Here is a 17,131-nt window from a genome sequence, read left to right on the forward strand (position 1 = left end):
TGCTCAAGTTTGATAAGAACAAGGATGAACAATATGTGCAGATGTTTGTTTGTTAATCTCTGTACCAGCAAGACTGTCTGCTCTTGGTTTCGAACATGCTAAATAAGATGGCTAGCTCACTAGTGCTAAAAGTGCCTGAAAGGGAGACCATTTATGAACAACACTGCAGGCCTATTTAATTAATTTAATTTAATTTTAATTTTTTAATTTAATAACATTTATATACCGCCCTTCTCCCTGAGGACTCAGGGCGGTTCACAGGGCAGAATAAAATAACCAATACAAACATTAAAAACAGATTAAACAATTGCCCTAGTTAAAAACAATATGATACAACGCTAAAAACCCCCAGAAAAATTAAAAAACAAAAAATAAAACAACCCCAACACTCCCCCTCAGGCTAGGCCGGCTTGTACAAACAAAAATGTCTTGAGATCGCGGCGAAAGGAGCGAAGATCGGGCGCCATCCGGAGCTCTACCGGTAGCTGATTCCACAGCTCCGGAGCGCCCACAGAGAAGGATCTCCCCCTGGGGGCCACCAATCGACATTCTCTGATCGGTGGCACCCTGAGGAGGCTTAACTTAGTAATAAACTTAGTAATAAATGTACCTCCTACAAATCTAACAGACAAGGAATTATAATCACACCTGTTTAAAAATACTAAATCTATGGGATCTAGCGTACCTCCAACACCATTGCAGCGAGATGTCATTTCCCACAGAACCAAAGCCATAGAATACACATCAGTCTGCTTAAAGGATTCAACATTATCCAAGTTCATTCTGGATTCGAGGACTTCAGGAGCCATGTATCTTGCTGTACCAACCTGTCAGCATTTACAAAAGTTAAAATGCTTTAAATGGAATTCAGAAAGCAGAACCACCACTATTTTTCCCCCTCAAAAATAAAGTCAGTAATGTTAGCAGATGGAAATAGATTCAATTTTCATGACTGCATGGCCCAGAAGAATCCCCACTTAAGCAATATCTCAAAGTGTAATGATTAGGATTTTCTCCATAAAAAAGCATCACTGGGGATATTAAAGCATTTTGAGGTAAAGCTGCCATTTTCTGCTTTCAAATGATGGTGCAGATTTTATTGCATGGAATGACATGCAGTTATTCAAGCCTGCTTCTAGTCACAGTCAATCCATCACAAAGCTAGACATTTCAACAAGTACAATACTTATAAAATCCTCCAGCTTTCCATATAGCTCCTCATGCACTAGCTTACCTGCCCACTATTAGCCAGGTCATCAACAGAGAGAGTAGGATCCAACTTTAAGGATAATCCAAAGTCACAGAGGCAGCAAGCCAGGTCATTCTTTACCAGGATATTAGAACTCTTCAGGTCTCTGTGGACAATTGGCGTCTTGGGCCGACCACATGGTGTGTGATCACTATGAAGGTGGGCAATCCCACGAGCCAAAGAGCCACCCAGTTTCCACAGATCCTCCCAGCTAATGATGTGTTTTATGAGATATTCCTGCAAGTTGCCTCTTGAATGGAAAGCAGTGATCAACCAGTATTGTTTGCCTAGATCTGTCTTGCGCTCCTCTGCTGTAAGGAACTGTAGAATGTTCTCATGTTTTAGATTTATGTCAGAAAAGATATCTTTCTCAGTCTTCCAGGAGGCATATTCTTCATAAGAGAAGATCTTGACAGCCACAGTTTCAAACTGTTCTGATGTGTTTTGTTTCAGTTTAGCCTTATAGACTTCTGCAAATCGCCCTTTGCCTACCAAAGTGTCCAACTCAATAGGCAGCAATTCGGTGTTATGGTTAATATTATTAGCACAAGTAGAACTGATGTCAGAGCGATCATCATCCAGCATAATGGCACAAACATCACTACAGTCTTTGTGCTTCCTGGATTTCACATTTTTCTCCCATGCCTTGTTGAGTTTCCTCCTCCTCTGAACACGGTAGAAGTAAAAGATAATGATCACAGCAATGGCGATCACCAGCAACGGGACAAGGCATATAACTGAGACCAAAGCAATCACGTATTTTACTTCTGTACTTGAGGTGGTATCTGGAAAAAATATATAAAGTGTTAGGTGAAACTTTAACATTAAAAAGATCATTAACATAATTATAATCTTATAATTATAAAACCGAGTTAATTTTGTATTGTAGCTAAAGGCAGAAAGATGGAAACTAGGACATTCTGAATTCTAGGCCTGCCTTAGACATGAAGCTAGGTAGGTGATCTTGATTAGTTATTCTCTCTTAGCCCTGAATTGGGATATTTTTTCATGAGAGGTACAAAGAAGCAGCTTAATCAAGATTAAAAGTTATGTCATTGTTATTTTTTATTGTGAAGTTACATTACTAGAGAAAGCTGTCTACCCTGAAACATTTTATTTTAATACGAAGCCCCCAATACAATAAATAAGAATCTATTTCAGTGAGATACAACATTGGAATTCGTAACCACAATGGAATGCTAACTTGTGTAATCACATTCTAAGACTGTACCAATTGATTTTGGCGTAAAATTATTTTGACAATAATTTTAAAAATAATAAAAAATATATTAAAAATTGTCTGGTGGGCAGGGGAGATCAATATGATGAAAAATATGTACATATACATAAGAATCATTCAATTTCTTTTAAATTCATATTAAATATTTCTGAAGCAATCTATAATACAATCAAGCCATCACAAAAATATCAAAAGGATTAAAATAAAATTAAGAGTAGCTAATTCTTTTTAGACTATTTATTAACTTGCAATAGTGGTGGATTTCTGTAGCTCAGGTCTAAGATGAAGGTTCATTTTCCAAGCTTGAGGGCTGGTTTCCAAATCTTTCATTACCAGGCTGGGTAACATCTTCAGTGGTGTTTAGGGCATCCCCTAAATGCCACATAAGATATTACCTAGCCTGGTACTGAAATGTTTGGAAACCAGCCCTCAAGCTCGGAAAACAAACCTTGACCCTCATTTATTAATTTATTTATCTTTTCATTCAATTTTTGCTGCTACCCATACTAAATTTATGACTCTGAAAGGCTAATAACACTTAAAACTAAGATTAAAAACCACAGAACAAAATGTATTGAGCCCAAAGTTTAACTAAATCAGATTTTCAAGCCTTATGAAATGCCAGTAGATTTGGGCCAAATCTGGTATCTAGGGGAGTTGGTTGTGGAGGATGAGGGCCACAACAAAGAAGGTTCTTCTCCTGGGCCCTACCAAATGACAACTTCCTAAGAAATAGAACCAGGAGCATGCCCCTCCTTGATGACGTCAGTTCCAGAAGTAAAAGAAAATGAATTGAGCAATCTATTTTCCTTGCTCCTGATAGGCAGACTACATTTTATATTCAAGTTCAATCAGCTTTTTTTTTCTACAGGACAATCTGTTTTCCCTTTGCAAGGGAATAGAGCAAGGGTGTCAAACTGCCAGCCCATGGGTCGGTTATATCATATGGAGACTGTGTCCACCTCAACTCCGACAATGCAAAAAAAAGTTGTGATACGTCGCAACACGTCATGTGACACGGCAAATTTGACACCTGTGGAATAGAGAGCCAACTTAACTATTTCCTTATTTTTCTATTGGATGGACTTCTAGAAGTCTCACATGTATGGATTTCACGAATATCATAATTCTCTGGGTAGCATTATTATTCTTGGATAATATGAAGCAGGTGAGTGCAGAGCATTTGTAGGATCAGAGATTTTCATCAAAATACAGAGAACAATGTTGTGCCATTGCAAACAAGTTTCGCCTCATCCATATGTGTAAGCAAAACAGAGATGTGTGTGGGGGGATATCTATCCAAGCAACACAATACAGATACTGCAAATATCCCTCCACACACACATACACACATTACATTTTTTGAATGAATCATTAAGCAGCATTCTCTGTTTTCTATTCCCATCCAAAAAGATATTTTCCTTATGCAAAAATGGTTGCTCAGTTGCTGAACATGCTTACCTGTTGAAAATACAGTTTGGCTGTTCTGAATGAAACATTACAAATAATAAAGGGGGGGGGGTGTTCTAGAAATTGACTGGAATCTTAAAATAGGAGCATTCCATAATACAGCTTTTTGTTGCAGATCCGTCCCTCCCTTATCCGTCCCTCCCTTATCTTCCCTACAGCCAGAATTCTCAGATGAAGAGAAGAAGCTATAAAATACCAAACAGCTAAAACAGAGATAATAGAAAACACTGACAGGTGATGGAATAAATTAAGAGAAAATTCCATTAGGAACAGAGAAACAAGGATGCCAAAGGATATAAAATAGACTAGAGCTGATATATGTAAAAGTTCCTATAAAACAATGTTGAAACATCTATAATCTATGAGATTGTAGATTTAGTAGGATTCTGAAACCTACTGATCGTCACTTGAAAAAGGGGAATGCTAATGGACTGGAAACAACATCAATGCATTTTGCATGGGTTCTCAACAGAATACTTCAGTGATATAAATTGACCTGCAAGAGATTCCAGCATGCCATCTGCTTGATAACTCTTCATTTGTCAAGCACCAGATTGGTCTCAATACTTAGTCTGCCGCATATTTCTCAAGAATTGTATGCTGTCCAATTGTGATAGATAATTTCAGACACCACTTAAAGTTCAAATGAAGGAGTCTCCTTGCCAACAGCAATCTTTTCCCTTTCCCTTTCAGCAATGGATCCTATTTACACATCTACTATTTATGCGGTACACATTTATAATACAGAGTAGATATTTATCTCAATGTACTGCTTTAAAAATGTACTTTAAAACTCAATTGTCACTTTAAGAGGAGATCTTAGACAAAGTGAGGGCTAGAATAGGAAGCTGTTTTGGTTTGCAAACAAGGACAGAGCAAAATTAAGTGTCTGAAACTATTTAAACATTTGAGTAGGTCTGTAAGTTATAGTATAATGCTGACTAGTACAAAGTCTATGGGTTTAATCAGGGTTTCAGAAAACATGGGCTGGGACCCAAAATTTGAAAATACTGTTGGGTTTTTAGCTTTATTAAAAACTAGTAGGGTTTGGCTGTTGCTGATTTGCTGAATTTTTAGTAAGCTATTGTCTTACTAAATTTTGGACTAGGATGAGAGAGACATAAGATGATCCACTACTTAGAATTGGGGCACTGTGTTATTTTGCTGTCTATTCTGAAGAAGCACTTTATTTGAACCTTCAACAAAAAAGGCCTCTTTGAAAATCCAAGCAGCCTTAATGAACACATCAGAGCTGCAGTGCATGATTTTTCCACTCACAACTGCAACTTTAAGTTACTATAGACCAGGGGTCTTCAAACGTGGCCCTTTTGTGAGTTGTGGACTTCAATTCCCAGAATTCCTCAACCAGCATGCCTGGCTGAGGAATTCTGGGAGTTGAAGTCCACAAGTCATAAAAGGGCCAGGTTTGAAGACCCCTGCAATAAACTTTACATTTATACTCCTTCAAGCTCAAAAATATTTTTTAAAGACTAAAACAGTTCTAATATGCATACTTAAGAATAAGCATTAAGCATTAAGCAAATAAGATTTATTAATCTATGGAAATTGCTATTGTGAAGTCTCATTGTGAAGTGTAGCAGTCCAGAGCACAAATGATCTCTTATGAGGATAAATTCTGTGGGACCAGTCTATCTGCCAGTCCTTCAGTTGTGGCTGCATCATCTCTACTCATCTGGAGATGCCATTCCTCACCTGGAAAGTCTCTCAGTTTACTCATTTCTCAATGTGTATTCATTTCACTATATTCATATTAATCTCTCAAACGCTTTCCATTCTGCACTATTCTATTATTCATGAAGACACTGCTACGTGTGCCAATATGCATGTATTGTTTTCATCGGAAGATACCATTTTTCTCTTCTTACTAATATTTATTTAGATAGGTTAAATTAAAATCTAAAGCTGGCCTCTAAAACTATATAAGCCACTGCACAGGAAATTATTTAAATTCCTTTCCTTTTGCGTTTTGCTTTTGAAATGCTTTCTTTGTGTTTACCTTTCTGTACCCTAAGCTTTTAATCCTTAAATGAGCTCACATTTGCTGTTTCAAAAGTTTATATTAACTAATAAAGAAAAATATTATACTATTACGGAAATGAAGTTCATTCTTCAAAGTTATAGCAAATCTATTCACAGTGTCTTATTTAATTAATTGGCTCAACAGTTTCAGATGAATAGAACATTTGGCCAATTATTTAGGCAATTGCACTAGCATTTAGCACCATATATAAAAATCATTTTTTTAAAAAATAATAATAATGTATCTGTAAAAAATCAATATACAACAAAAGTGTAGATAATTAGGACTTTACACATTCAGAAAATGCATGTGCTTTATCTTCTCTGACTGAATCAATTCAGAGAGTACACTAGAAATCACAAATGAATTATGTCCATATTACTCTTTATGTAGAAAAACTAAGGTAACCCAAAACTCTAAGTATATAATGCAAAGGAAATATGAAGATTTTGTGCTCATGCTAAAATATAAATGAAATGACTAAGTAAGTAAATAAATAAATAAGTACTGACATTTCCTTAAAACAGACTGAATATTTCTCATATTCAAATTTATCTTATTACCCTAATTTCAAAATAAGTAGATGTACTAATGAATATTGAAGCAAATAAACATCTTATGTGGCATATACAATATAAGAATCTGGACTGTCACTGTTGGTTAGATTTAAGATTTTTTTTCCTATATAACTAAATGAAAATTTTGAGTGTGCGATAAAAGAGGTATAAATTGAAAATGAACAGTATTTTAATGCCTATACATGACTGTGTGGTAAGGGCAACAGAATATTGAATACACAGTACCAAAATATAATGTTAAGCTGAAAGAATAATAATAATAATAATAATAATAATAATAATAATAATAATAATAATAATAATAATAATAATAATATCACCTATGCAATGAGGAAAAATGGGAAAAATAGAAGGAATAGAACTGGGAAATGGAAGTATTATGAAAGCACTAGCAAAGGATGATGGTTACAAATACCTAGGCATATTGGAAGCAGATAACATCTTGAATGGAAAAGTCAAAGAGTCAACACAAAAGGAATACATCAGAAGAGTCCGCAAAATATTAAAATGAAAGCTGAATGGTGGAAATATAATTAAATTATTATACATGGGCAGTCCCACTGATACACTACCCAGCTGGAATTATCAACTGGACATTGGCCGAATTGGAACACCTAGACCGGAAAACGCGTAAACTTTTGAACATGCACCATGCTCTACATCCACAAAGTGACACCAACAGATTGTACCTGCCAAGAAGAATAGGGGACAGAGGGCTACTGCAAATCCACCAAACTGTAGAAGAAGAAAAACGAAGTTTGAATGACTATGTGAATCAAAGTACAGAAAAATTGCTGCAGGCTGTGAAAACAGAGAGCATTATCAAAATAACAGAAACAAAGGCAGAATATAAGGAAAAACAGCTGGATGATTGTTTAAATAGATGGAAAACCAAATCTTTGCATGGACAACATTTGAAAAACATTGAAGGAAAATGTGATAACAACTTGACATGAACATGGCTTAAGATGGGAACCATCAAGAAAGAAATGGAAGGCTTAATACTGGCTGCTCAAGAACAAGCATTACAAACTAATGCCATGAAAGCAAAGATACAAAAATCTACTGACAATCCAAATTGCCGACTTTGCAACAACAAAGTTGAAACTGTTTGTCATTTAATATGTGAGTGCAGCAAAATTGCGCAAAGTGATTACAAAGCTAGACATGACCGAGTTGCTAAACTAATCCACTGGGCATTGTGTAAAAAATACGACTTGCCTGTGTCCGAAAAGTCATGGGAACATAGGGTGGAAAAAGTTGTCGAGAATGAGAGGATGAGGATCCTGTGGGACTTCCGAATACAGACACATCACCATTTGGAACACAACACGCCAGATATCACAGTTGTAGAGAACTGAAGTGTACAGTTGATTGATATCGCTGTACCAGGAGATGCCAGAGTCAAAGAAAAAGAACTGGAAAAAAATTATGAAATACCACGACCTGGCCATCGAAACTGCACGATTATGGATGAAACATGTAACAGTGATACCCATTAAGAGAAGAGTTCCAATGTATTTAAGTTTAGGTTAGGGGAAAAAAGTGAGTGACAGGAAATGTAAGAGATATGTAAAAAATAATAATGCATGTTGTTGTTAGTTGCGAAGTCGTGTCTGACCCATCGCGACCCTATGGACAACGTTCCTCCAGGCCTTCCTGTCCTCTACCATCTTCTGGAGTCCATTTAAGCTCACGCCTACTGCTTCAGTGACTCCATCCAGCCACCTCATTCTCTGTCGTCCCCTTCTTCTATTGCCCTCAATCTTCCCCAGCATTAGGCTCTTCTCCAGTGAGTCCTTCCTTCTCATTAGGTGGCCAAAGTATTTGAGTTTTAGCTTCAGGATCTGGCCTTCTAAAGAGCAGTCAGGGTTGATCTCTTCTAGGACTGACCGGTTTGATCGCCTTGCAGTCCAAGGGACTCGCAGGAGTCTTCTCCAGCACCATAGTTCAAAGGCTTCAATTCTTTGGCGCTCAGCCTTTCTTATGCTCCAACTTTCACTGCCATACATTGCAACTGGGAAGACCATCGCCTTGACTATACGCACTTTTGTTGACAGGTTGATGTCTCTGCTTTTTAGTGTGCTGTCTAGATTTGCCATGGCTTTCCTCCCCAGGAGCAAGCGTCTTTTAATTTCTTGGCTACAGTCCCCATCTGCAGTGATCTTGGAGCCCAGGAAAATAAAATCTGTCATTACCTCCATTTCTTCCCCATCTATTTGCCAGGAATTGAGAGGGCCAGATGCCATGATCTTGGTTTTCTTAATGTAATAATGCATAGCTTATTGAAATGGAGCTATTTTTAAATTACTAGAACCTAGGGAACACCAAGCTAAACTGTGGGTAGTTCCAGAAAGATAAAATCAAATTTATTCAGTGTAAGATTTATCAATACTGTCAGTTTGATCTTAAAAAGCCTGGTTTAGTTTTAAAGTGTGGGTACTGGGGATAAAATGTTAAACATGATTGGCCCATCATTATATTCAAACTTATTTTTATGCTCCTACTTAATAAATAATTCTCTAGTTTGTTTTGATTTCTTTGTACTCTAAGGTAGCCTTATCCCAATCTTTCACTTTCATCTGTACTAGGAGAAAAACATACAGAAGGATGATATAATCTCAAGCAGCATGCTGATTATAGGCCATTAAAACCAGCACCACCACTGGTTACAATTGGAAGGACAGGGATTTCATAAGCAATAAAAATGGAGGAAGCAGTCTTATAGACCATTTAGTCACATAACTTGAATGATGTAGGAAGTTCAGAGTTAGAGCATTCCCAACTATCTATTTGAAGACCTTCTCCATGAAAAATGTCAAGGTCATTGACTTTATTGCCAAATTGCTGTTGTCATGAAATATTCATACCAACATTCAACAAAAAAACAACAACATTCATCTAAAAGTTAAACCCATTAGATCTAGGGCTGCTTTTCCATTTGCTCTTTTTTGAATCAATAGTCTCACAGATAAAGAATGTCTAACTCATTTAGAAAGGAATCCCTGAAGATCTCAGGGAGATTCTTAAATCGTAAACCAGTACATAAAGCAGTTACTAATATTATGAAAAGTCCCCCTTAGTATCAATAATGTAGTTTTCATTAAATATTAAAGAAACACTTCACTGATGTTACTAGGAATTTTTTCATTATTATTCACTACATTATTAGTAATTGCTACATTTGTCCCCAATCACAATTTGTGAGAAATAGAGACATATGTTTACTTTAGAAAAATAGAAAACAAAATTGTGCAAGAATAAAAGGTAACCTATAGATTTGGTTACTATAATCTCTATTGATACCTTCCCCTGACAAACATTCTTTTCCTGAAAAATCATCTTTGAAACAGATATTTACTGCAGCGTGCCGCATAACAGAGTGAGCGCCTGTTACTCGTCCCAGCTTCTGCCAACCTAGCAGTTCGAAAGCACGTAAAAATGCAAGGAGAAAAATAGGGACCACTATAGTGGGAAAGTAACAGTGTTCCATGCGCCTTTGGCGTCTAGTCATGCCGGCCACATGACCACGGAGACGTCGTTGGACAAGCGCTGGCTCTTTGGCTTTGAAACGGAGATGAGCACCAGCCCCTAGAGTCGGAAACGACTAGCACGTATGTGCGGGGGGACCTTTACCTTTTTAAATATATTTAAAATGTACACAATTTTTTTTAAAAATTAAATGCTTAAAACTACAGTACTTCTACAATAATAATCCATCTATGCCAGGGTTGGGCAATTAATTTTTTCAATGAACTGCATGAGAAACTATGACTGCACCCCCCACTGATGCCCCCCCATGCTGTCCCCCCACTGCTGCCTTTGCTGCGGGCCGGATAGAGACAACCCACAGGCCAGATGGTCATAAAATGCCCAGATCTGATCTATGCCATTCCATAAAATTCTATGGTGATTATCTTTAATTCACAATGACTTAATTTTTGTCAGGGGCAGTGGCATAGCGTGGGTTGTCAGCACCCGGGGCAAGGCAAGTAATTTGCGCCCCCTAACCTGTGGATTTTAGCACTCGAGTCTCTTCCACTAGCTCAGGAATTCTGGGAGTTGAAGTCCATGAGTCATAAAAGAGCCAAGGTTGCCTACCCCTGAGTTAGGTTCAAGGCAAAAAAGGGTCTCTGGAGAAGAGGGAAAATGCTAGTTTAAAACTGAAACAAGGCAACTTTAAGGTGCCTCAGCTGTGATTTAGGATGAGACAAAGAGAGGACATGGCGTTGAAAATGGTTAATGGGGCATGTTTGTTCCACTCTTAGTGGACATCAGGATAAACCCCACGAGAGAATGACCTTACAACAGATGTGAATAGGCTTGGACTACGTTTGTAGATTGAGTGCATACATCACATGGAGCGATGATGGGCTTCATCAAGATTTATGATCCCACAATTGGCTAGTTTTCTCCATCTTGTCCTAAACCCTGGATACCAACCACGGTTTATGGCTTAGCATGTGGCGTGGGGTTGACCCAACATGTTAGGCGACAAACAATGACTTCCAACTTACAATGCCTCAGCTTCCCAAGGTTATTCCAAAGCCGGAAAAGCCAACCAACCCACCCTGCAGCTTTGCCTGCTTAGACTGAACCCCAGGAATTCATACTTGCTGCGGCGCCCGACCTATTTTCTGCCCAGACGCTGCTTATCCAAGCCAAGCCGCCTCCTTCTCTTTGGCACCTCACCCCAAAGATTCGCCGGCCTGGCTGGAAACTCTTGCTGCTGGCGACGTGTGTCGGGGGGGGCGGTCCCGATCGCCTCCTGCAGGGAGAACCGAGTGGCCGCAGAGAGTCAATACAGCAGGAGGAGGAGGAGGAGCAGCAGCAGCAAGCAGTCGCAGGTGCGGCGGCTGCAGTTGTTACCTGACTGCCAGTCAGTCTGACGTAAGGGAATTGAGCTTTACCTGTTGGTTTAGCATCCTGCCATCAAAAGTTTCAGTCATTCAAAGTCAGCGGACCAGGCTGGGTGCTGAAGACTTAGGAGCAGACAGAAGGGAGAAAGTTGGGAACTTTAACTGAGTTTCCGAGTGAGGTACTATCATTCCTTCTCTTTGTACCTTTATCCACATCCATAACAATAAGAGAGTTGGAAGGGACCTTGGAGGTCTTCTAGTCCAACCCCCTGCTCAAGCAGGAGACCCTATACAATTTGAGTAGTCTCCTCTTAAAAACTTCCAGTGATGGAGCAGCCACGATTTCTGGTGGCAAGCTATTCCACTGGTTAATTAATTGTCCTCACTGTCAGGAAGTTTCTCCTTAATTCCAGGATGTTTCTCTCCTTGATTAGTTTCCATCTATTGTTTCTTGTCCTGCCTTCTGGTGCTTTGGATGTATAAGTTCACACACACACACACACACACCATTCTTTGCTGTCATGTCACCCCAATGATACGTTTGGTTTGCCATTAGGGTGCTGTGTGAATGTGGTCTTTAAATAAACCACTGTTTATTAAATAAAACAGTTTTTAAAAAAAAAAAACAAACCCCCTTTAAATAAAAGGGAAAGTCTGTAGCTTGGGAGTTTGGAGAGAGAAATGTTTTGACACAGTTAATGTGTGTTTCTGTGACGTTCACGAAGCCCCGGTTGAATGACATGAAACGAATCCCAGTTTATGGCCAATTTGGGGAAGGCGGCATCTGAGCGCTCGTTTTCCCCGCACCGGGTCCGGTCAAATTCACACACTCTTGAGCCAATCGAACGCATCCTTGTCTTTTAATCCGGTTCGCGCTCCAGAAACTGAGATTGAAGGCAGAAGAAGAGTTCAAGCTTTTAATGGGGGGGGGGGGCGAGGGCTGCTTTTCTGCATTCCAGCAGGACAGGATTTTATTTTTTATTTTTATTTTTTAAAAAGCGCCTTTTGCAGAACAGAGACAGCACGGGCGCGCCCACAAACACACACACACACGCACACGCACCCGACCACGTCCTCTTGCCCCCAAAGTCTGCATGCATGGTTGGATCGGCAACCTGCCGACGCAGCTTTCGTTCCAGAGCAGGGACCCCCAGAGAGACGCTGCAGCGATCCTCCCCCCACGGGAAATCCACCCTCTTTCAAGCCCCGCCGCGCCCCCCCGCCTTTGGCAACCCCGGGAGCACCTTGGGAGAGCCTCCGCAGCGGAGCCCCGGGCTTGCAGGAGGGCCGCGCTCTGTGCACGCTCAGGAGCCACCTTCTCCTTTGCGGGGGGGAGGAGGGAGAGAAGGCTTCCGTCCAGCGCCGGAGCGAAGGCGGAGCGGCCCGAAGGAGGAGTCACGCTGTGTGGTTGTGTGTTTGTGTGTGTGTGTGTGTGTGGCGCGCCGTGGGGCGTCAGGCCCTTCCCGGCTGGGGCTCCAGTGCCTCCACCCTGCCGGATCCCGGTGCCGTCGAGCGCGCCCCCCCAGATGTTGCGCCCGGTGCAGCCGGCCCCCCCTGCACCCCCCACGCTACGCCACTGGTCAGGGGATGATCTTATTGAATAAAATGACCTACTAATTTAGCTAAAAATATACAAAAGCAGGGACATACATGTTTTAAAAGTGATGTCCTTGGGAATAATGATTAGTTATGTCTATAGAAATACCTTTTATTTTGACCATACATATACCCTACACTTTTGATCTTTTTTAAAAAAATGGAAATGAATGTTCTCTTATTTCAAATGGAACCTATTTTCTTGTGGTACAAAGTTACATAAAGAATTGAGTGAAAATGCATTGCCCAGGTATTTTGCTTTTAGGCATTTTCTCAACAAGATGCCAAAGTTCTAGTTTGTGCCTTCCAGCTTCTCCAATTTTATTTGGTAAATGGAATCCATAACCTAACTATCCCATGCCTCTCATTTTCAAATCCAGTCCCTGTAAGCATCACAAAGACCCACCCGGTGTCAAGTGATTGTGCAAGTGACTCTCACTGGATCAAAAACAATATTCAAAAAATTGGATTTTCAAACAAGTCTGATCGGTTTGATTACTTACAAACTCAGATACTTTGTTTCCTCACCTACCCAAATATATGCCAGTTCAAAAATAAAAATCTACATGAGATGAGGACTTTAGGCTTCATTATATCAATTTTAAATCGTTTTAAATGAAATCTCTGGAGACTCTTAACAACTGGCATTACTGACCAATCACATTAAAATGGGGAGAAAAGTGCTTTTAGATACTAAGTTTAACAAAGTTGATCTCCAAATATTAAGGATGACAGTTCTTGAAACTAAATTGTCTGTAGCTAAACACTACTTCATTAGAAGCTAGTGTCTAGCCTCTTTAAAATTATATCCTGCTGTCTGATTCATTATTTTTTTCTTTAGCCCCAAACTAATAAGTCTTTTGGATATTCATACAGGGTTTCAATATATCTTCAACAGCTGGACATTTTAAACTGGTAGCAAATCAAGGAAAAAAAGATAAAATAATTCAGTGCATCAGGACTTTGATTTAGCATTCATTTGTGCAACTGCAAGGCCCTTTACTGATTTCTGTAGGCTATAACTAAAACAAATGGACCACTTTTATCCGAATTAAATAGGACAAGAAAAAAAATCTATATAAACACACAAGACAATCTGCACTCACTAAGCAAACAGCAACAGGCGCCTGCAATGGGTGGGACAAGGGTACATACTGTATGGATGACAGTCCAACAGACAAAATTATTGCAGGATATTCTCTAGTTGTCTGGGGAACACTGGACCAGCTGGCCATGATGTTCTGTTCAGTGTTAAATACAGACAGGAAACCACATGTCTGATACTGTAAAAATAATTTGTCTTCCTGCCAGAGCTAAGCAGGCAAGCAACGCAAAGGGGTTTATTTTCATTTAAAAAGAACACTAATCCACAACAATAAAAACCAAATGACGATGTATCAACTGTGTATGGAGTGTAAATGTTACAAAAGGAACCTTTAGATTTTAGCTGAATGTACTCCTAATAGTCTCCTGGATTCTAAATTTGGACAAATATTTTTGAATTTTTCTAATAAAAGGCAACAGTGAGGAGGTAGAATGCTGGCTTCTATTTTTTCCCCTTAGTGAAGGAAGAATGAATTCAGTTCAAAGAAACATCTGGCCATTTTGTAAATTTTAATAAGTATTCAGAAATAAGGCCTTACTCAACAGCAGAATAGCACGACACAGTTTCTAATGACAAGTAGCTGGACCTATGATGAGCTAATAGCGCTTTAAGAGGCCTTTTAATTGAGACACAAAGATATCTTGCAGCAATATGAAATTATTAAGAATATTAACAATCATTCATTTATTCTCACGCACAGCACAAAGTGGAAAAATATCTCCAAATTATGGTATGCGAAAGAAATGTCTGTTATGTAAATTTTAACTTAACATGTTCAGATAAAAAGCAAATAGATCACTCTCCTAGGCAAAAACTGGCACCAATTTTGGAAAACTATGACTGTAATATTCTACAAGTAATCCTTGACTTACAATGACTGAAATTTCTGTTCCTACGCAATTTGTTTACAAAAAGTACAACCACATCATTTAACAAAGGTGATTCCTGCAGTCCCAGTTGCGATCATTTACTGAATCCCAAAGCTGTTGCCTAACGACTCCCCAAAACTACATCAGAGAAGTGATAAGTAGGTCACAATCAGGCTGGTAAGCAAGTAAATGGCTTCTGGCAATTGGGAGGGGGGATCAAGCAGGTACGCAGGGAGACGTAGCGGGTGCACATGGAAGGAGGAACAGCAAGGTTTGGAAAGGTGACCATAGATATGCAAGGGTGTGAGGGAGGCATGATGACAGCCAAGGTGGGACTGTGAGTAAAGTGCAGTGAGGTTAAGGGGGTGTGTAGGAGAATGTGAATGATGCACAGTAAGGATTGGGGAGGGTACATGGTGATATAAGAGAAAGGCATGGCAAGGATTGCGGAAGGTGTGGGGAGTATATCAACCATCCCTTTCCAGCCAGCTACATTCCAGGTTATCAACTGTATGGGGTTCTCAGAGGCAAGGTGGTCTGGCTTGGTTGATTGGCTAGATCACAGGTCGGCAACCTGCGGCTCCGGAGCCGCATGCGGCTCTTTGAGCCGTCTCTTGCAGCTCCCAGCCGCCCGGTGCGCGCGCACCTCTTCCAATGGGCAGTGGTGTGCGCGCACCTCTCCATGCACTTTGCCCTCCTGCACCCACCATGAATAACCTAGCCAAGAAGAGTGAGCACAGCAGCAGCAGCCTCGAGGAGGCAAACATAGCTGGATGCCCCCTCGGGAAAGTGGGGCTGGACTGAGTTGGGCTGCAGAGTCCTGGTTGCTCCAGAAGCTTGAGGACTGGGCTGGATACTTGCCCTCTGCTGTCCAGGGCTCTGGGCAGCCCATACCATTGTCCAGGAGTTCCCTGCACAGCCCAAGAGGGATGGTGAGGCTCTTCCACCAGAGATCCCCAGATCCCCCCCATAGGTGCCCCCCGACCTGAGCAACACTGAGCTGGCAATACACATACTGCCCCCTCAACAGTAACCACAATGCTGATGTAGCCCTCAATGAAATCAAGTTTGACACCCCTGATATAAAACGAGGGGGGAGAGGAAAGGATATAAAAGGAGGGGGAGAGGAGAGGATATAAAAGAAGGAGGGGGGAGAGAAGAGGATATAAAAGGAGAAGGGGTGAGAAATTTGTTAAATGAGTTTTGCCCCATTTTATGACTTTTCTTGCCTCATTTGTTAACTGAAACATTGCAGTTATTAAATTAGTAACATGGTTGTTAAGTGAATCTGGTTTCCCCACTGACTTTGCTTGTCAGAAGGTCACACAAGGGGGGTCACATGACCCTAGGACTCTCTGACCATCATAAATATGAATCAGTTGCCAAGCATCCAAATGTAAATCACGTGACACTGGGGATGCTGCAATGGTCATAAATGTGAAAAATGGTCATAAGTTGTAACTTCAAACAGTCACTAAACGAACCATTGTAAGTCTAGGACTACCTGTACTTTTATCACTTTATTCCTTTTTCTTTGGTCATCAGGTTTTTGACACTTTGCTAGGCGATTGGTGGTACTCGAATATTGCCATATTCTAAAAGTGATGCAATCGAAGAAAAGGTTGAAAAGCACTGCTCTAATAGTCTAAACTTGTGTTTACCGATTACACAACATTTGGGATTGTACACATATGAACTAATAACTTAAAGATGTACAGTGATTTCATAAGGAAACAGACACAAGTGAAATACATCTGCTCAGTTCTACAAACTGCCAGATAATCAAGGACCCAACTGATTTAGTTAAGAAAAGACAGATTTGCTTAAGAAAATAACTTTGTTGTTTGTTTAGTTATTTGGGTTATAACTCTTTAGATGTCCACCTTCTAAATGCACATTTTTTTTTAAAAAAAACAACTTACATTTTTCAAGTACTACTTGAATGCTAAATTGCCATCCCAGTATTTTCAAAATAGAACTTCCTATTTTTGTCTAAATGTCTTTACATCACAAAACATTTATATTTATCTTACAACAAATATAATTGTCAGTCTTACTATTTATCTTGTTGAATAAGAAACAGACTTGATTTTATGTCTTTACTGTCAAGGTTTGGCTTTTTAC

General features: G+C 39.7%; 1 protein-coding gene across 3 annotated transcripts in view; it reads right to left on the reverse strand.

Moving 5' to 3' along the window:
• TGFBR2 (transforming growth factor beta receptor 2) overlaps positions 1–17,131 on the reverse strand; it is a 50,902-nt gene that overhangs the window by 12,309 nt on the left and 21,462 nt on the right. For all 3 annotated transcript variants that reach the window (XM_083376145.1, XM_083376144.1, XM_083376146.1), the window contains exons 4-5: positions 1,235–2,034; positions 686–827 (exon numbers count right to left, since the gene is read on the reverse strand). In XM_083376145.1, the coding sequence (XP_083232271.1) occupies positions 686–827; positions 1,235–2,034 (942 nt within the window). The remainder of the gene's footprint in view (positions 1–685; positions 828–1,234; positions 2,035–17,131) is intronic.

The sequence above is a fragment of the Vipera ursinii genome, assembly GCF_947247035.1.
Source record: "Vipera ursinii genome assembly, chromosome: Z".
NCBI classification, from domain to species: domain Eukaryota; kingdom Metazoa; phylum Chordata; class Lepidosauria; order Squamata; family Viperidae; genus Vipera; species Vipera ursinii.